We start from the raw sequence: 17,572 nt of genomic DNA, 5'->3' as shown, positions 1-17,572 counted from the left end.
GTTTACTTCGTAATAATAATAATAATAAGAAGAAGAAGAAGAAGAATTAAATTGAGTATTAGTTGCAGACCTATTAAACACAACAGACTTCTAATAAAATGTTATATTTTAAGGGTGGACTGCTTTTCTGGGTTGTTGCTGAGCTTTATTTCTGTGGAATATTCTTGTGTCCTGTGCACAAAACAACCACTACACATATACAATACTGTATTAGCCTGCCCCAGGTTTCCAAGTTTATTATTATCAATTAAAGTAAATAAAAGTACTATAACTAGATATTGACACAGAGCCTCAAAGAAAAAATGCAGACCAAACCTGTTGTTTGCTCCTAATAAAATCACAGTAAAGTCATTCCAGTGTGCAGTGGTTAATTTTTACTTTATTTGTGCTTATTCCCAAATAAATGTGCAGTTAAATGAGCACAAACTAATGCAGTGAGCCTGGGGTCTCTGTGGATCTGGGGCAGGTGCCTGGTTGGACTTTCTTTAACTGATGTGTTTTGCTGTTACTGTCAGTGAATGAAATTGTACACGAGCTACTTCCGTTTACAAACTGAAGACAACTATTTATGTGTGTAATGTTTTATACAATGAAGTGTAGATGCAAAACAGTGTTGTAAAAGTAGCTAAATAACCTAAAAAAAGCATCTAAATTGAAACAGTTAACTTTTGTATTCGCTCCATGCTCAGATTGACACGCTTCACTTTATCTCTTGTTTATGTTTCCTATTATTTTGAAATTCCCAACCGGAAGACGCTCCGTGCTGTATTGCGTCAGTTGGACGGTTGGCGGTATATAAGGTCCGACCGTTGGTGGGTAACAGGAGCTGAAGAGCGCAGCAGAGTCAGAACTTCTGCATCAGGACCAGAGGAAGAACCGGTTAATGGACATTTTTTATTTCAGGAGTCAAATGTTTGTCGCAGCACATGTCTGTGGAAGGGCCACATAACACGGAGCAGTTAGTCCAACGGCAACCATGAGCCCCATTTTGTGCCTTTTGCTCCTCTTTCTGCGGACCGCGGAGCTCCGTCATGCCCACACAGCCCGGGAGTTTCAGTCCGCGCTGGAGGTGCAGCGGGCGGAGGATGCTGGCACCCCGGCGGCGGGGACAAAGGGAAGGACGCCTCTGGAGCGGGTTCAAGAGAGTTCAGGAGTTCCCGACCTGAAGCGGGTCGCCCGGGGAGCCAAAGATAGGAACTTAGGGAAGAAAGACCCGCACACACCGAGGCGGTACGAGGACCCGAGCGGTTACTTCACCACACCGCGGATCGATCCGCCCGCCGCGCCGGGTAACTCTTCGTCGGGCCACGGGCTCCTCAACCCGCTGTTCCCGGTCACCAACGGCTCCTACTGGGCGTACGCGGTCATGCTGCTCGCGCTCGTGCTGTTCGCGGCGGGCATCGTCGGGAACCTCGCGCTCATGTGCATCGTGTGGCACAACTTCTACCTGAAGAGCGCGTGGAACTGCATCCTGGCGGGGCTCGCGTTCTGGGATTTCCTCGTGCTGTTCTTCTGCCTTCCCGTGGTCGTCTTCCACGAGCTCACCCTGAAGAGGTTGCTAGGAGACCTGTCCTGTCGGCTCGTGCCCTACCTGGAGGTGAGGAGAAGTTGGTGACGAGCACCGGAAGAGTGTGTGAACTTATGAATTAATGTTTTAATTAAGTTTAATTTCCTTAAGTTCTAGTGAGAATGTTAAATTATTAAAGTTTTTATATAATTTATAGCGTTTATACTGTGAAAATAACACCGAATATTATATTATAATTATACCTACTACTTTCCTCGTGTCCGTTAAAATCGAATAAAATAAAAAATAAATTAATAAAAATAAAATATAATTATTTTATATTATTATTATTATAAAATTATTATTTTTTTAAATAATAAAAATAAGATTTATTGAATTTTTTGAAAAGGTTTAGCTGAGAAAAAGAACTTTTATTAATTAAAGAAAGTTCAGGTCAACACCTTTCCAAATCAGTGCTTGAGGTAAACAACAGGTAACTTTAGTACTATACTATAACTGTACTATATTTGATTAATTGCTTAGTCTGTAGGCTAAAAATATTCATCACAGTTTCCCAAAAACCAAGGAGATTATATAACAGTCAAAACCCAACAAATGTCAGTTTTCAGTCTTTATAAAAGGGAGAAAAGAAGAAAATGGTCAAACAGGAGAAGCTGCAACCAGAGAATGGTTGGTGTTTTTAATTTATGACAAAAATCACTTTTAAATAATCATAGTTTCATCATCCACTATTTATTTTATCACAGGTTAACTCTAATTGCCCCTTAAAGTGTTTTACATCAGAACCAAAACCCAGATATCCTCCAGTTATAGTGAGGAGATGTCAAACAAGTTAAACAAACAACTTAATGTGATGATAATTCATCTGTCCCTCAAGTCTGTGCTGTTTTTATACCCCCATGTTAAACTCATTGTGAATGTTTTCCCGTTTAATAGAGAGACATCCAGGCCTGTGATGAATGGCCTGTTTGTGTCTGTGCTGCTGCTCAGTTGCCGGCTCAGAGCAGTCTTTACTTTCAACAAACGTGCTGTTATGGTCTGTTTGGCCTCTTCAGCTGTCTGTAATGAACCATCAGGGGAGGCCGGCGGGGCCCCCGCGTGAAACGACTCTTCTTCTTCTGCTCACAGAAATCAAACAATGAAACACAGAGACGTAGTTATCACGGACTGAGACGTTTATTCACAGGTTCAGAGTGTAGACATCCAAAATGAAGTCTTAGTAATGAAGTTGGAGTTTACAGACCCAGAGTTTAAACTAGGGCTGCTAGTTTTTATTAATTAATCAGCCAATCAATGTTTTTACAGTTTAAATATCAGCAAATCCTCATATTTTAGAGCTGAAACTGGAGAATTGTTGACATTTTTAATAATGTTTTTCATAATTGATCATTTTGTTGATCAACTAATGAACTAACTAATCAATTCAGCTCTAATGGAGATAATATATGAATAAGAATACTGTCACATACTGCTATATTATGTGTCACAATATAACATTACATTGATTTGATGCTTTCATCCACAGTGACTTAACATTTTCCCTCATTTACACACACGTTGGGAGCAGTTTGTGGTTCAGTGTTTTGCTCAAAGACACTTGGAGATGTGGAGAGGTTGAGCTGGGATTCAAACCACCAATCTGTTTTAATATAAAGGGATCAGTGGACCTGCTCACAGTGGAGCACTAACTCATGCAGGGGTGGCATGAAGTAAGTGTCTCAGCCTCTCAAATTCCAACGGACCCTAGTATGCAGAAATATTCAAATAAATTAGGAGAAAATACAACTTTCTGCCTAAAACTGCGTTGGATTAACATAAAGTGGGGATGTCTGCAACAGGGAGACTTGTGGGTATCCATAGAACCCACTTTCATTCACATATCTTGAGGTCAGAGGTCAAGGGGCCCATCCCAACATGTTAAGCGTGACATGGTTGGTAACAGTGGACGCGTTCTAACTTTAAAACCGAGTCTGGTGCAACCTGTAAAAGACAATGTGGAAGAGGGAAGGATAATAGGGTGGCCAATCAGATAACATAAGATCATAAGTAGGGCTGCAACTAACGGTTATTTTGATTATTGAATAATTTCCTCCAAAAGCTCAACACAACACAGTCGAAAACCCAAAGAAATTAAATGTACAAAATCATAAAACAAAGAAAAAGCTGCACGTTCTTATCAATGGAGAAGCTGGAACAAATTTTTTTTACATTTAAATGATTAATCATTTATCTAAAAAGAGCCAAATTATCAGTTTACAATATTATAAAACAGAGAAAAGCAGGAAATCTATTATTATTATATTTGAGTGCTGAAAACAGCCACTTTTGGCTGAAATATAACTTTTAAAAGATTAAGTAAACAATAATTTTTCTGACCATCAACCAACTGTTGCAGCTCTAAATATAACATTGACTTACAGTCCAGAGGATTATTTTAGTTAAGCTGAAAACTCAGCAGCTTAGAGCTGATAATGTGGAGCTCTCACAGCCTCTTGGTTTCTCATTGTTAAGTTTACATCGGCTTCATCCGTCTCCTGTACTACCGTGGACTCTGCCGGCCTGTGGAGTCCTTGTTTTTGGCTCTAAACCAGCTCCGTACGCCTACAGAGCTCTAAATCACTGAAGTGGAGTTCTACTAATTTGTAATAACAGCTTGTGTGAAGCAGTCTTTAACAAGGTCAGGCTGCCAGCCTCCTCTATTCTCCGTTGCTTTACCTATTTTTATGCTAATTAATGAATGTATTTCTTGCTAATTAATTAACATTTTTTTAAAGTGCTATTGAGCGGTTTGAACCCTGAGCGTTGTATTGAGCCGCGCTGAAAGCAGGTCAGGCTGCCAGCTGCCCCTGTGCTCTGTTAGTTCAACTATTTTCATGCTAATTAGAGCTCTGTGTTAATTATCTTGAGTTTGTGTCTTAACCGTTTGAGGTCATTAAGCCCCCACAGAGGGAGGACAAGTCTCTGTAATGATAGTCTGTGTTTTTTGGCCAAAACCACAGACTTTAATGTGCATGAGGCACCAATAACTGTCCCCCAGTCTGCAGGCTAAGAGCTGTTGCAGCATAATGGCTCTTTCCCCTCCGTGGCTCCTTTTTTATTTCCCTGTTTCTGTATTCTGAAGCTGTTTTCACTTATTACTGTAGTTGTGGCTAATTCACCTACAGGCTATAAGGCAAAACAAGGCAGAGGGAAAGCCTTAAATTTGTTCTTTAGGCAACAAAACACCTTCCTGTGCTCAGTGTAGACCGCCTGCAGGACGTTTGTTGTTCTCAGTTGTGCAAACAGGTCACGTCTGACTGGAACCAGCAGCATGAATTAATACAGTGTGAGGGACTTCCTGCAGCTCTGCAACACTAAAAAGTCATATTGAATTATAAAAAACTGTTAAATGGTTTGAATTATATTGTGCTTTTTAAAAGCAGTGTCACTAACACGGGACCAGAGTTTCAGTGTTATCTAAAATTTACTATTTGAAGTACCACATTTTCATAAAGCCGCCTCTATAAAGGAATTACAAGATATAATTATGGTTAATGGTTTATGACGTATGTTTTTTTAGTTATTAATCGTAAATAAGAACAACATTTGAGAAAAATCAGCCATTGGACCACTAACCTTAATGGATTTACAACAGACAATGTTAGGGGATTCACAGTTGGAGCTCCTGGTTGAATCATCAGTGTAAAACATGAACAACTGTGTTAGTAAATATTAAAGTTTTTTTTTTTGTTTGTTTGATTATAAAAGTAGTAAAAGGTTCGACAGACAGTGGACATATAAAATATGAGGTGAGAAGATCTGAAGAGGATTTCTTCTGCTTCAAATTTAACAATTACATCGTCGAGATGTTTTTGATGAATTAAACCGCTGGAGGGGGATCACCAGGTTCTGCACACAAGTTTAATATTTCTCCACTTTCAATTTCATTCCTCGCAGCATGAAAAAGGCTTGAGAACAACACGGAGACGATGGCTGCAAGTATTGTTATCGATTAATCAGCAGATTGTTTTTTCAGTTAATGTCTTGTTTTGTCCAACCAACAGTCCAAAATCCAAAGATATTCACTTTACAGTGATTTAAAACACAGAAAATCATCTAATCTTCACGTTTTAGAGGCTGGAACTGGAGGACAGTTGACATTTTTAAATAATTTCTTTCTGTCCTTTGACTGATCAACAAACTGATCAAGTCAGCTCTAATTTAGACTGTCGTGTTGGAAAGAACAGGTGCATATATCTTTAAAAAAACTTCCTGAAAAGAATAAAAGGTAGTGCTACCCTACTCCCAGGGAAAGTAAAGGCAACGTTCTGAGACGTTTAAGTTTGGTTATATGAGTTCAATTTATAGGCAGATGTTTTTCTGACTTGCAACAAACGTAATGGAGCAGCTAACCATGAAAAAATTTTTTTTTTCCTCACTCGACAACCTTAAAGTTGTTCCTTTTATGGCTGATACCTGATCAATAAACCCTCTCTGTCATTCCTCTCCCAGGTCACCTCTCTGGGCGTGGCCACATTCAGCCTCTGTGCTCTAAGTATTGATCGTTTCCATGCGGCCACCGGTCCCGGGCCCCTTCAGACGCCGAAGGTGGAGCCCTGCCAGTCCATCCTATCCAAGCTGTCCGTCATCTGGGTGGGCTCGTTGGTGCTGGCCGCCCCTGAGCTGCTGCTGTGGCAGCTCCTCCAGGAAACTGTCAGTCTGCCGACGCTCCCCAGCGACCTGCAGCAGAGCCAGCCAGGAGGCTCGCTGATGGCTGCCTTTAGGGCCCGAACAGACAAGTTTAAGGTGGATGTCTGCGTCCGTGAGCCGTCCGCGGAGCTGCCAGACAGCATCTACTCTCTGGTGCTGACCTACCACGAGGCCCGCATGTGGTGGTTCTTCGGGTGCTACATCTGTCTGCCTCTGCTCTTCACGCTGGCCTGCGACTTGGTGACGAGGCAAGTGTTATCCCAGCGTGTGCCGCAGAAACCCGGCGGGGAAAAGGTGACCAGCCGATGCTCCTCCTCGTCTTCGTCGTCCTCCGCGACAAAGAAAAAGCAGCACGTGAGAGAGCAGAGGCTGCGCTCCACGGTGATGGCACTCACCATCTTGTACATCGCGTGCAACCTGCCGGAGAGCATCTGTAACATCACCCTGGCGTACGTTTCCGACCACGTGTCCGCTCAGCTCCCGGCTCTGGTTCTTCCAGCGCTGGGTCTGATTGGACAGTTCCTGTTGTTCGTGCGTTGCTCGGCGACCCCGGTGTTGCTGCTGTTCCTGTGTCGCTCGCTGGGCCAGGCCTTCATGGACTGCTGCTGCTGCTGCTGTGAAGAGTGCCTCCCCGACGGCAACTCCTCTTCGTCCTCATCTGCTTCAACCACCGCCACCTCCAACCTCTCCTCGCCCACGTCGCCCTCTCCATCCTCCCTGTCTCCTTCCAGCAAAGAGGAGACGAAGAGCATGTTGGCAACAGAACCAGCAGTCTGCTACGACAGAGCGAAAGACTCTTCGACAGCCATCGGGACGCCCTGCTGAGGCCCAGAACTCCATTTAACCACATCATTTAGGTTTATTACAACTCGGGTCTTCATTTCGTTGTTTTATCCATCGTTTCCACCAGTTCTAATAATATTGTACTCACCAAGTTAATAGTGTAGATCTGAGGGCACATTGATTTCATTAAGAAGAACTCGGGTCAAGAAACACAAACAGTTTATCCAGATCACACTCTATATATCTCAGTCTGTTTTTCCTGGTTCAGTTTTGGTATCTTAATCTTTATGCTACAACATACTCTGATGTTTTAGTGCTTCCAACTTTGTGTTTGATCCTGTTCCTCCAGTGTGAACAAACACTGATGCTCTTGTGGCTGAATGGGAGTGAACCCCTGCAGTCAGGGTCAACATCTAATGAAACCAGAAGAGTGGAGGCTGATATAGCAGCAGATTAATGCCCATAGTTTGGGCACGTAATGTCTGTAAACCACTTTATCTGTCAGTGAAACTAATTCTAATGAAGGTAAAACTACAACTACGGTAAGTATAGTAGGTTAAAGTTGAAACAGTAAGTAACTGTGATGGATGTTGACTGTTTCCAAACTGTTTGTGTTTCTTGAACTGTCAGACGTTATTTTATTTTTCCAGATCTCTGCTATTAACTAGAATGAAATATCAGTATGACTGATAGAGATGATGGACAAACAACCAGAATAAAACCCCCTTTAATCTAAGTCTGTATGAACTGATGGTGTAGAACCACTGTAGGAGCACAAACTTGTTAGATTATATTCAATATAGAAGATGTTCTGTTTTTTTTTTTTAGAGTTTAGTGTTGTCCACTTGTGATGGATTTAATCCTGTTTTTATGATACATTTTATAGTTATTAATACTTTTCTAATGCGCATCAGGATATTAGTACTATCTGATCTAAGTACTGTATTAAAGACACTGGGTAGTTTGAGTTCGGGGGGATTTTAATGTGGATAAACTGTAGACACACACTGAGACTTTAGTGAGCAGACTGACTGCTGTGAACTTTGTGAGCTGTTTTCTTTTTTAAAAAACATGATTTTGCTGTTTTGCTGCTCACGCACCTGATTTACACTGCGTCTCCACAGCAGGTAAACAATGGGATAAGATCATATTCGAGATCAATCAACATTTTATAACTACGTGAAACAATTCAGTGTGAAGTTTGACTTTTTATTTGTTTTGGTTTAGTAAAGTTTAGATTTTCTGCATCACCTGTAAGTAACTCCCTGTTTTTTTTAAATGTCTTTTATAAACTTTATTAACTGATATAATCAGTAGAGCTGCTGATGAATGCTCTATCTGTGTTTACAGAGCTTTTTATTCCACTAATTATTGGAATATTAATAAGCTGAGTTACACTTTTTACAATCTGTTCAGTTAAACTATGAAAGTGCTTTTTTTTACTTATCGTTTTAAATATGAATTTATGTGTTTTAGTGGATTCGTTTCAGCAGCAGAATCACTTACAAGTCTGGTGATATTCTATGTTTTTCTTATTGTCCATAAATCCCAAGTGCAGACCAAACCAACAATGAATGTATCTACTAACAAATATTGTCTGTGTATCCAAAGTTTTCTTCCTCTGTGCCACAGAGCTCCATTGTTGTTTAAAACTATTAAAAACACATAAATGAGTCTCACTTTTTGACTCAGTCCCACGTACATTGTCCTGCTGCCGGAAACACTCACTAGATTTATAATGTGGATTAATAAACTGCTGAAAATAGTCCCTTTCCTTCTGAGTAATATAGTTTTTAAGTATAGTGCCCAGCTGAGCCTTTTTTAGATATTAAAAAGAGAGAGGAGGGAAGTCAGAAAGTATTGAGGGACGGACTAACACAGTGTTGGTTTTGGTCTGTATGTGGGATTTGTTGATAACAAGAAAATATAAAATAGCTTCAGTCATATCCTGTAAGTTCTTTTAACAATTTACAATGTCTGTGTCTGTGAGTGTGTGCGCCACCTGTTAAACTACAGCTTAATGCATGTTTTTACATATATGTATAAAAACAGTAACCAGGTGTGTGTGTGCATTGTCAGCACGGTCTAAAATGTAGTGATATTTTGTTGTAAAATATAAACATTTTCTTATAAAGTATTTGATTTAAATCTGCAGACTTCCAGGTTCCAGTTCAGAGTTAAATCCGGTGTTAAGAGTGCAAAGAAAGTCAGAGAGAAAAGACAGAAAAACAATAGAGAAACACAAAGAAATGGGGGAAGGAGAAATGTTGTTGTTTTCCAAACAAAGAAGGAAAAAGAGTCCAAGAGACAGAGAGTGAAACAGAAGAGTTCCAGTTGTTCTTAAACCATCTAAACTTTTATGGAGGATCCTTGTGGATTTGGTTTTATTTGGAAAAAGAGAGATGTTCTGACTCTGATCTCCACTGGAAGGAATGCTACGCAGCAGCGATCTCAACACCCACTGAAGGAGAAAAGCTGTTCATGCCCGACTGTGACGTTCCTTTTTGTCATTATTCAATTATTGAAGGTCACAGCTTCACAATAACAGTTGGCCTTTGAGTTTCTGCAGACATAATAAACAGTCGCTCTGTGACCAGTTGCTGGGGAGAGCAGACAAGAATTTGTTGCCGACCCAAGTATTTTTTTTTTTCTTTTTAACTGATATTGACCTAAAAAATTAGCAAAAAAAGGTATTTTACATTGTAATTTACAGCCAGAAACTCATCTTGAAACCTAGATTATAATAGATTATAGATTTCTTTATAATAATAATATTTCAATCTCTTCTGGGCACAACAACCATGTCATTTATTTTACTTTATATCTTATTATTATTACCAGAAATTGATCGAGATACGATACACTATCTTGTCTGTGCAAGATAATATATGGATCAAGATATTCATCAGGTATAAGATTATTTTGTGTGTGTAGAAGTTATGGATCTTGTGCCCACTATAACTTAACTCAAGATATTAAAAGAGAGTCAACATTGTGGTTTTAACTGCTGCTAAAGTCTCATCTTTACTTTTCTCTTTCTACAAGTGTTCAATAAACGAGATACAACATGTAAATCTTGTATATTGATAATTGTGGAAGGTGTATATTTTTTTTTCTTCTGATAGTATTTAACTAGCAGGCTAACTGCTACACAATCCATTTAACTTTAACAAAACCAAAACATCAGAACTTCATCTGAACCTAATTGTTTAACTGTAATTTAACAAACTCAAGTTTTGTCTTGCAGCTGCTCAATACTGCAGCAGAAAACCTGCAATGTGTAGAAGAACTTTCAGCGATGAGTGAATCAGAAGGAAGAGGTGAAGGTTTCAATGATCTCAAGAATCTTTTGGTCTCTCAACAATCGTTAGATAACGGGCCGTCAGTTGTCAGCAGGTGACTTTTTTATGAATACAGGTAGACAGGAGACAACAACAGACAAACATATGACGTTATCTTGTTCCCATTTCACGAATTGTGAATAATTTTGATTTTCAGGAATCAGTTCAGGAACAAAAAAATGAATAGACAGCGTTAAAAAGTACAAATTCAACACAGTGAACACACCACCACCTGAAGGTACCTTGAATCAGTCCTCCAAACCAGCACAAGTCAACTCCTCTAATCCCGAGCCAAACCTGCCGGCTGTGGTCGGGCCAGAAGCGGCTCATATTTGGTCCTCTGGGACCAGGAAGGAGTCGAGTGTCCCGACCCAAGTCAGCAGGAACTCTGGGACAGGTATTATGTGAATTTTTTAGGTTTAAGATGCGTTTTTATCTGCATTTTCTGTTCTTAGACTAATCCAAGACTAACTTAAAACATCAGTCCAACATATTTTTAAGAATCCAAGAGCGCCTGAAACTGATCTCATCTGACAATGTGGGAGACAAAGAAATGTTCCTTTAAAAAAAGAAGTTTTTCCTTTTTAGTTTGATATTGACTGTACATTAAATGTTTTACTTTTTACTCAATAAACATTTGAAGTTGAGTCTTTCTTCTTGGTTTCCACAACTTAATAAAACAGGCAACTCCTGAGTGAGTCAAGCAGCAGATATACGAACACACAGGGACACAGAGAGGAGGTTATATTTAAATAATTTAATATAACTATCAGATATTTTAATATCACAGACACCAAATGCTCATATTAGACCCAGATTTAATCAGATAAAGGAGGCAGAAAAAGATTCAACCAGTTAATTTCATTTCCATTGATTGTATGGAGTGAATTAAGAACTTTGTGGTACACAGAAAACCTCTGTTTGAATACTATAAAGGCCTAATGCTTTAATTTAGCTGGGGGACACCTGGAGGCCCCTCACAGATGTCGGTAGCCCCCCCAACTTCGAGTTACACTTTCGGGGCTGTTGTTAAGTTTGAGTCTCGGTTCCTTTGAGCTGAAATATTTGTCCTCCCACGTCGCTGTGCCTGGGCAAAGAGAAGGAGGAGGGGAAGCTTCAATAAGGCCCGCTTTGTTCAGGCGTCCCCCTCTCTGGCTCAGAGAGAAGAGACACTTGAACAAAGCTGCATATCAATCGGGCCGTCCACCGAGGGAGTTGCTAAGCTACACGACACCCACCACCTCCCACCAGCTGCCCCAGTCACTGAAGAGAGGGAGAAGAAAGAGGGCAGAGATGCAGGGGAGGAAAAGAAACCGCTGCGCTCCACCCAGATAAGCCAAAAAACCACCACACTGCTCTCGTCTCAGTTGCCCCGACAACCAGTTGAGACACAGCAGCCTCAAGTTAGCAATACGGCCTAAAACCACTGAGACCAGAGCCGAGCAGTGTTCACCTGCTTTTACCCACCCCAGAGGCAGACCCTGCAAGGTCCCAACAGTAATCTGATTACTTTTATGACTGTAGAGAGAGAGAGAGAGTCAGAGACTGTATATGTACGGCACATTTTATGTCCAATTTATTCTTCTTCAGAGAGACAAAGTCCTGACGTCATCATCATCACTTGTTTATTTGTGAACACACATAAAAACAACAGCTCCCATGAAAATGTACCACATCTTCCACATCCACAATATCCACCAACACTTGTAATGTCAGTCTTTAGCTTTAATCCCTGCTGCCTGAAAACATTCTCAACACAACTCCGACTCTTCTGTCAAAATATGAAGATTTAGGTTTTTATTTAATCATATAATCACACAACTTACTACTGAGTAAGTTTATACAGTAGATCTGGATGTTTTGCATTATTACAAACATTACAGTGTGATTTTGGATTAGTTTTTCTCACACTTCAAACAGAACACTTAAAGTTTGACTTTAATCTATTAATCTTTCTTCTAACAATCCCACAATGTTATATACATACAAAAACACCTGATGATGTAAAATGAAGATGATTCACTGTTCACTACTGAGTGTGTGTTATGTGTGTCTAATCAATACACAACCAGAGCTGAATCGAAGTCTGTGTGTCCAAAACCTTTTTTAAACTGTGTTTAGATTCACATTATAACTTAAGTCATTAGACACTTTACTGCAGAGTCACGTGTTCAATATAAACTGTTAAACTTAACTTAATAACTTAACACTGTACTTTGTAGTATGACATACTGGTTACACTCAGTTTCACTTTTTACTCCAGATAAAAATGTTGTTGTTTGTTTTCAACCTGTCTGATTGTCTAACTGGCTTATTTTTAGTTTAGATCTCAGACATTAACTTGATGAGTACAGAGTTGTTATTATTATTAGTGATCATTTTAAAGGACATTACCAGTGTTTTTATAAGTTTTAATAGACTGTCTGCACAGACGAGAACTAACAAAGCAACATTTAATCCTTATCTAAAAACTGCTAGAGACCTTTTGGTAACACTTTATAATAAGGTTTGAATTAATGCCTCACCATGACTCATGATTTAATGTATGAATTAATGTAGGATCTATTAGTAATTCCCATCATGAGTCAACTAATTCCAGCTAATTTGGTATATAAATTAATGTATGAAGTATCATTAATTGATGATCCATTAAGAGCCAACTAATAAAAGATAAACCTATAGTGACTTGATTTGAATTATTAATGGTGAGCATTACTAAGTGTTTTATATTTTTATTATAGGTGATAATTGTTTCAGTTTACAGTCACAGATACGTTAGCTCAGCCCCGTAACGCACTCACTGTGTTATTGACAATTATGCTGAAAAGTCTTCACAGATTACTGTATATGTGTAGTTAATGGGCTAAAAGATGCAACATACTGTAACTGCTCTCCAAACAGCTGGTTAACAAAATAAAATACAGCTTTTGAGTGATGAAACAGCACAAACAGTCATGTTACATTTCAAAATAAAAGCGCTGGCCTTCCTGCATTTGAGCCTCATTGTATTGATGTCCAAGCTCTCCTCTGTGTGCTCTGACTGCTATTTTTTTATTTCTAAACTTGACTTGTTCTGCCTCCAGCCTCAGCAGGATCAGGAAACACACAGCACAATATCTGTTAGCAGCCATTACCAAGACGACAACCCACTGCTAATCAGCAATGCTAACAGAGTTCAGAGCTCTCTGTTGACTTGATGCAGAGCCAGCACGAGGCATCAGCAGACTGAGTGGTTGCTAAGGACCCCTCGGACATCTGGGGGGCCTTATGTTTGTTTTTTAATATTATTATTAAGACCTTTAGTGCCCCCCAAAAAACAGCTCACCATCTTAAGACATTTGAGGTTTGGGGACATGCGGTTTTAGTAGCTGGTTAAATATCTAACAAACAGATTTTTACTTAATACTGAATATTTGATGTTCTCTGGTACGGATACAACGTGTGTATTTGGTGTATTTTTGATCTGTGGACTAACTAACTAACGCCAGCTGCTCACACTCTTTATGCTAAGCTATGCTGTCTGACTAGTTCTGTACGTAACACACATCAGTTCTCTCATCTCACTCTCAGAAAGAAGGAAAGGTTAGTAATAACCTTTATTTGTATTTTTTGTTGCTATAATTTCTTTAAAATCTTGAAACTCTGGTGCAAACATCGACATCTTCCAGTGTTGATGAGTGAGCACCGTCTCATAAGAAATAACCACAAGAAAAGCATTCAAAACTCTGAATTCCACGTACATTAAATCAGATATTTGTTTTTGTAACACGTCTGCGTCGTGGAAATTGAGTTATTACAACAAGCACAATACAAAATAAGCAAAAGTAAAAACCAAAAAACACAAAAACTTTGAGGTAATTGTACTATAGTTGAGTATTTCAGTTTTATACTTATTCTGCTTTACATTTCAGAATATAAAACAAAGGATCGACAAATATTTTGCATTTTAACAGATTAAACAACTCAATAGAATATTAATTAATTTTGTAATTTTACTTAAAATCCTGACAAGGAACTTAGATCTTTTTGTTATTCTGGCGCCCCCTGTGCACAAAAGTGGTAGTGTTTATATCGCCTTGTTTCATTGATTTCAAGGTGAAAACGATTAAATGGTCTTGTTTGTTTATGTGGGTCATTGGTATTAAACTGAGGCTTTATTGTACATCTAAGGAAGATCTTCTTCTACCACCGCAGGTCCCACAAAAGGCCCGGCCCACCCGTGCTCAGTGCTGGAGTCGTGCAGAGACTTTTAGGCTACAAGCTTCCCATCAGGACCAGCGGTTCCGGATGCTTCCATGTCCCCTCCGTCATCAGAGCACAGAAGCGGTTTGTTCTGCGATCATGTCGGTGTGAGACAGCAGGCAGTGGAAGCCGACTGAAGCCCCAGCAGCCGGCTGGGGGTGGACTGCACAGACCACTTCCTCATTGAGCTCTTTAAAAGGACATGGGAAACATCAGTGAGGCCTACAAATAAACTCTGGGGGTCCCTTTCAGTCCTGAGCAAACAGTGCTTTCACTAACTTGGCAATGCTCAAGTAGGAAAAAGCCAAAATCTGATGGTGGTCTTTCAAGGACGGTTTAACCCAAATTAAATGTTCCTTTTCTTGTTTGTTTTGTTTGTTCAAACTGGGGGCAAAGCCCCAAAATCTAGTTTCACCTGTTATACCAGAGCCACAATCACTAATATTTATACTGAGCTAAAGTCATGTAGAGGATTTATAAATACATTTATTCCCCACCAACATTTCAAACATCTCTATATTTTCTTCTAAAGCCTGCCCTTACAGGTGCAAAGGAGAAACTATAGCGAGTGCAAAACCAAAAGAGAAAAAACACAAACACTCCTATCTATAGCCAGTGTTCGGTTTGTCCATTCTGGGCTCCGGTAGAAACATGGAGGTTCAACATGGTGGAATCCACTGAAGATGTCTGTAGATTAAAACAGCTCCTCTGAGGGGAAGAAAACAACAGTTTCTATATTCAGGTGATTAAACACCAATGAAAACATACTAATGAATATTATTTTACATTTCTGCCAATAGATCCTCCTTAATGTTACACACTGGACCTTCAATCACTTATATTACATGTTATATAAAACAAAGGTATTGAGATGCATTCAAAATCTTAATCAAGTAAAAATACACAAGTACTCCTTATACAAAATGACTCAGAGTGTTATATATATACACTGTACACACACACACACACACACACACACACACACACACACACACACACACACACACACACATATATTCTATAAATATTATTGGAATATTCGTATTGATGCATTAATGTGTACAAGCATTTCATGTCGTCAAGGTACAGCTAGTTTTAACTACTTGATATACTGATTTCTAATTAAATTTATAAGAAAAATGCATCATATGTATTAAACTGATCATGTTTAACATGTAAAATGAAACTGAGAAGTAACTAAACGTTTCAGATCAATGTAGTGAAGTAAAAAGTTAAATATCTGCCTCCAAAATGTAATGGAGCCACTGTCACTACTGTTTGTAGAGAGACATCAGTGAAGAGATGATGAATCCAGACATATTTTGAAGTTCATTGTGAACATCAGGAGTATTTGAAGTGTTGTATGTCTTTCTTTAACCACAGGGGGGCAGTGTTGCTTCATGTCAGAAGACACACACACAGTGAGCGTCCACATCAGGCCTGTACGAGTTTATATTTATTAGTTTGATTCAGACAGCAGACAGAAAGTGGACAGAGACGGCAGCTGAAGGGCATTTATAGATATATTTCCAAACATAACATTTCTAAAACAAATGAAAAAGTTATTCGGTGTTTCAGATAAAATTGAACTGTTTAAAGATTTTTTTCCTGAAATGGTGAGGATGTTTACTTTATTCTGACTTGTGCAAGATGCTGAAGAACATTCCTAAAAAAAAAAAAGCTTATTTGTATTGAAACAGCTGGAAATAATCTCACAAGAGGTTTTGATTATTTTTGTTTTTCATTTGCTCTAAAAGAAATGTGACTTTTAAGACTTAAAAAGATGGAAATAAAAGGCCTTCCTGAACATTATATATCCGTTTCTGTTGTAAATATTTTAAAAAGGTGATTTTTGTTTACTTTTCAAAACTTTATTTGTTCTGTTTTCATAATAATAACAGATAACAGCAGCAGTTTACAGAGTTGTAAGTGTAACTACAAAAGATGAAGATGAAAGACAGAAAATAAACAGAAGACTTGGACAGGAAAGTAAAAAAAAAAAAAAACATAAATTAGCAAAACAAACTGAATTAAATTATATAGTTACATCACAGCTGTAAAAGTAAACATTTAAATGTGTGTACACATACACCTGCACATATGAGTGATGTCAATAGATTAGATAGGTACACTGAAGAGTCTGATGGTAGTAAAAGTCAGTTTTATGCAAAAATATTGGTCCCATGTCTAAATTATAATTATTAGATCATCTTAATGTAATTTTCTCCATATTAACAAAGTAGAAGATAAATCTGATCCAAGATTGATGGGAAGGTGGAGCCAGAGGTGCATTTAATAATTAATAATTAATCATTTTGGAGGATGTAGTTTGTGGTGCTGGTGAACTATATTACAGTTTTTTACATCCATCTATTTATATCAATCAAGGCTGAAATACTGCAGCCTCCAAAATGATTTGTTCCTCCTTGACTTCACTTCTTCCTGCACATTAATATCTCTCCGTTATTCATTCAGACCTTTTTTAAAAAGATGTTTTATTATGACTTACTTTACTCTGTCAGAGCAACAAAACATAAAACACCTGCAGTTGTCTGTCTGTCTGATAGTTGTTAGGAGGCTAGAATCATTACTGCTGAGGATTTTCCATCTACATTCCTTAACACTGTGCAGTGTTCATTTGCATGTGTGTGTGTGTGTGTGTGTGTGTGTGTGTGTGTGTGTGTGTGTGTGTGTGTGTGTGTGTGTGTGTGTGTGTGTGAAGGCTGGATGTTTGTACAGGAGGCCGGCAGCTCCTTAACAGAGACCAGCTCACAACGTCCATATTTAGACTCCTAGCAGGTCCAACAGCCCCGCTTGTTTATGACAGCGAGACACAAGACACAACCCAGCATTTTATACCCGCATATGGTGTATGTGTGTGTGTCAGTGTGTGTGTGTGTGTGCGCGTGTGTGTGTGTGTGTGTGTGTGGGGACTAAGCAAGTCCACATGGTGTTCCTTTTTAGGGTTCAGATTTTAGGTTTGGAGTTA

The 17,572-nt window shown here is 39.0% G+C and overlaps 1 protein-coding gene across 1 annotated transcript; it reads left to right on the top strand.

Annotated features, from left to right (window-relative positions):
• The first annotated feature begins 805 nt into the window (after positions 1–805).
• gpr37l1a (G protein-coupled receptor 37 like 1a) lies at positions 806–10,988 on the top strand. The gene is made up of 2 exons (XM_051415603.1): positions 806–1,597; positions 6,020–10,988. The coding sequence occupies exons 1-2, from the start codon at positions 977–979 to the stop codon at positions 7,040–7,042; spliced, it is 1,644 nt and encodes a 547-aa protein (XP_051271563.1). The 5' UTR covers positions 806–976; the 3' UTR covers positions 7,043–10,988.
• The last annotated feature ends 6,584 nt before the right edge of the window (positions 10,989–17,572 follow it).

Source organism: Dicentrarchus labrax, unplaced genomic scaffold, assembly GCF_905237075.1.
Source record: "Dicentrarchus labrax unplaced genomic scaffold, dlabrax2021, whole genome shotgun sequence".
Lineage (NCBI taxonomy): Eukaryota > Metazoa > Chordata > Actinopteri > Moronidae > Dicentrarchus > Dicentrarchus labrax.
Note: the sequence above shows the minus strand (reverse complement) of the source record. Positions and strands in the feature narration are given on the sequence as shown.

Excerpts from the sequence above, each read along its gene's own strand:
- gpr37l1a (XM_051415603.1), top strand. The coding sequence starts at position 977 with ATGAGCCCCATTTTGTGCCTTTTGCTCCTCTTTCTGCGGACCGCGGAG. Across the intron at positions 1,598-6,019 it reads GGCTCGTGCCCTACCTGGAG|GTCACCTCTCTGGGCGTGGC; the intron begins GTGAGGAGAAGT and ends TTCCTCTCCCAG.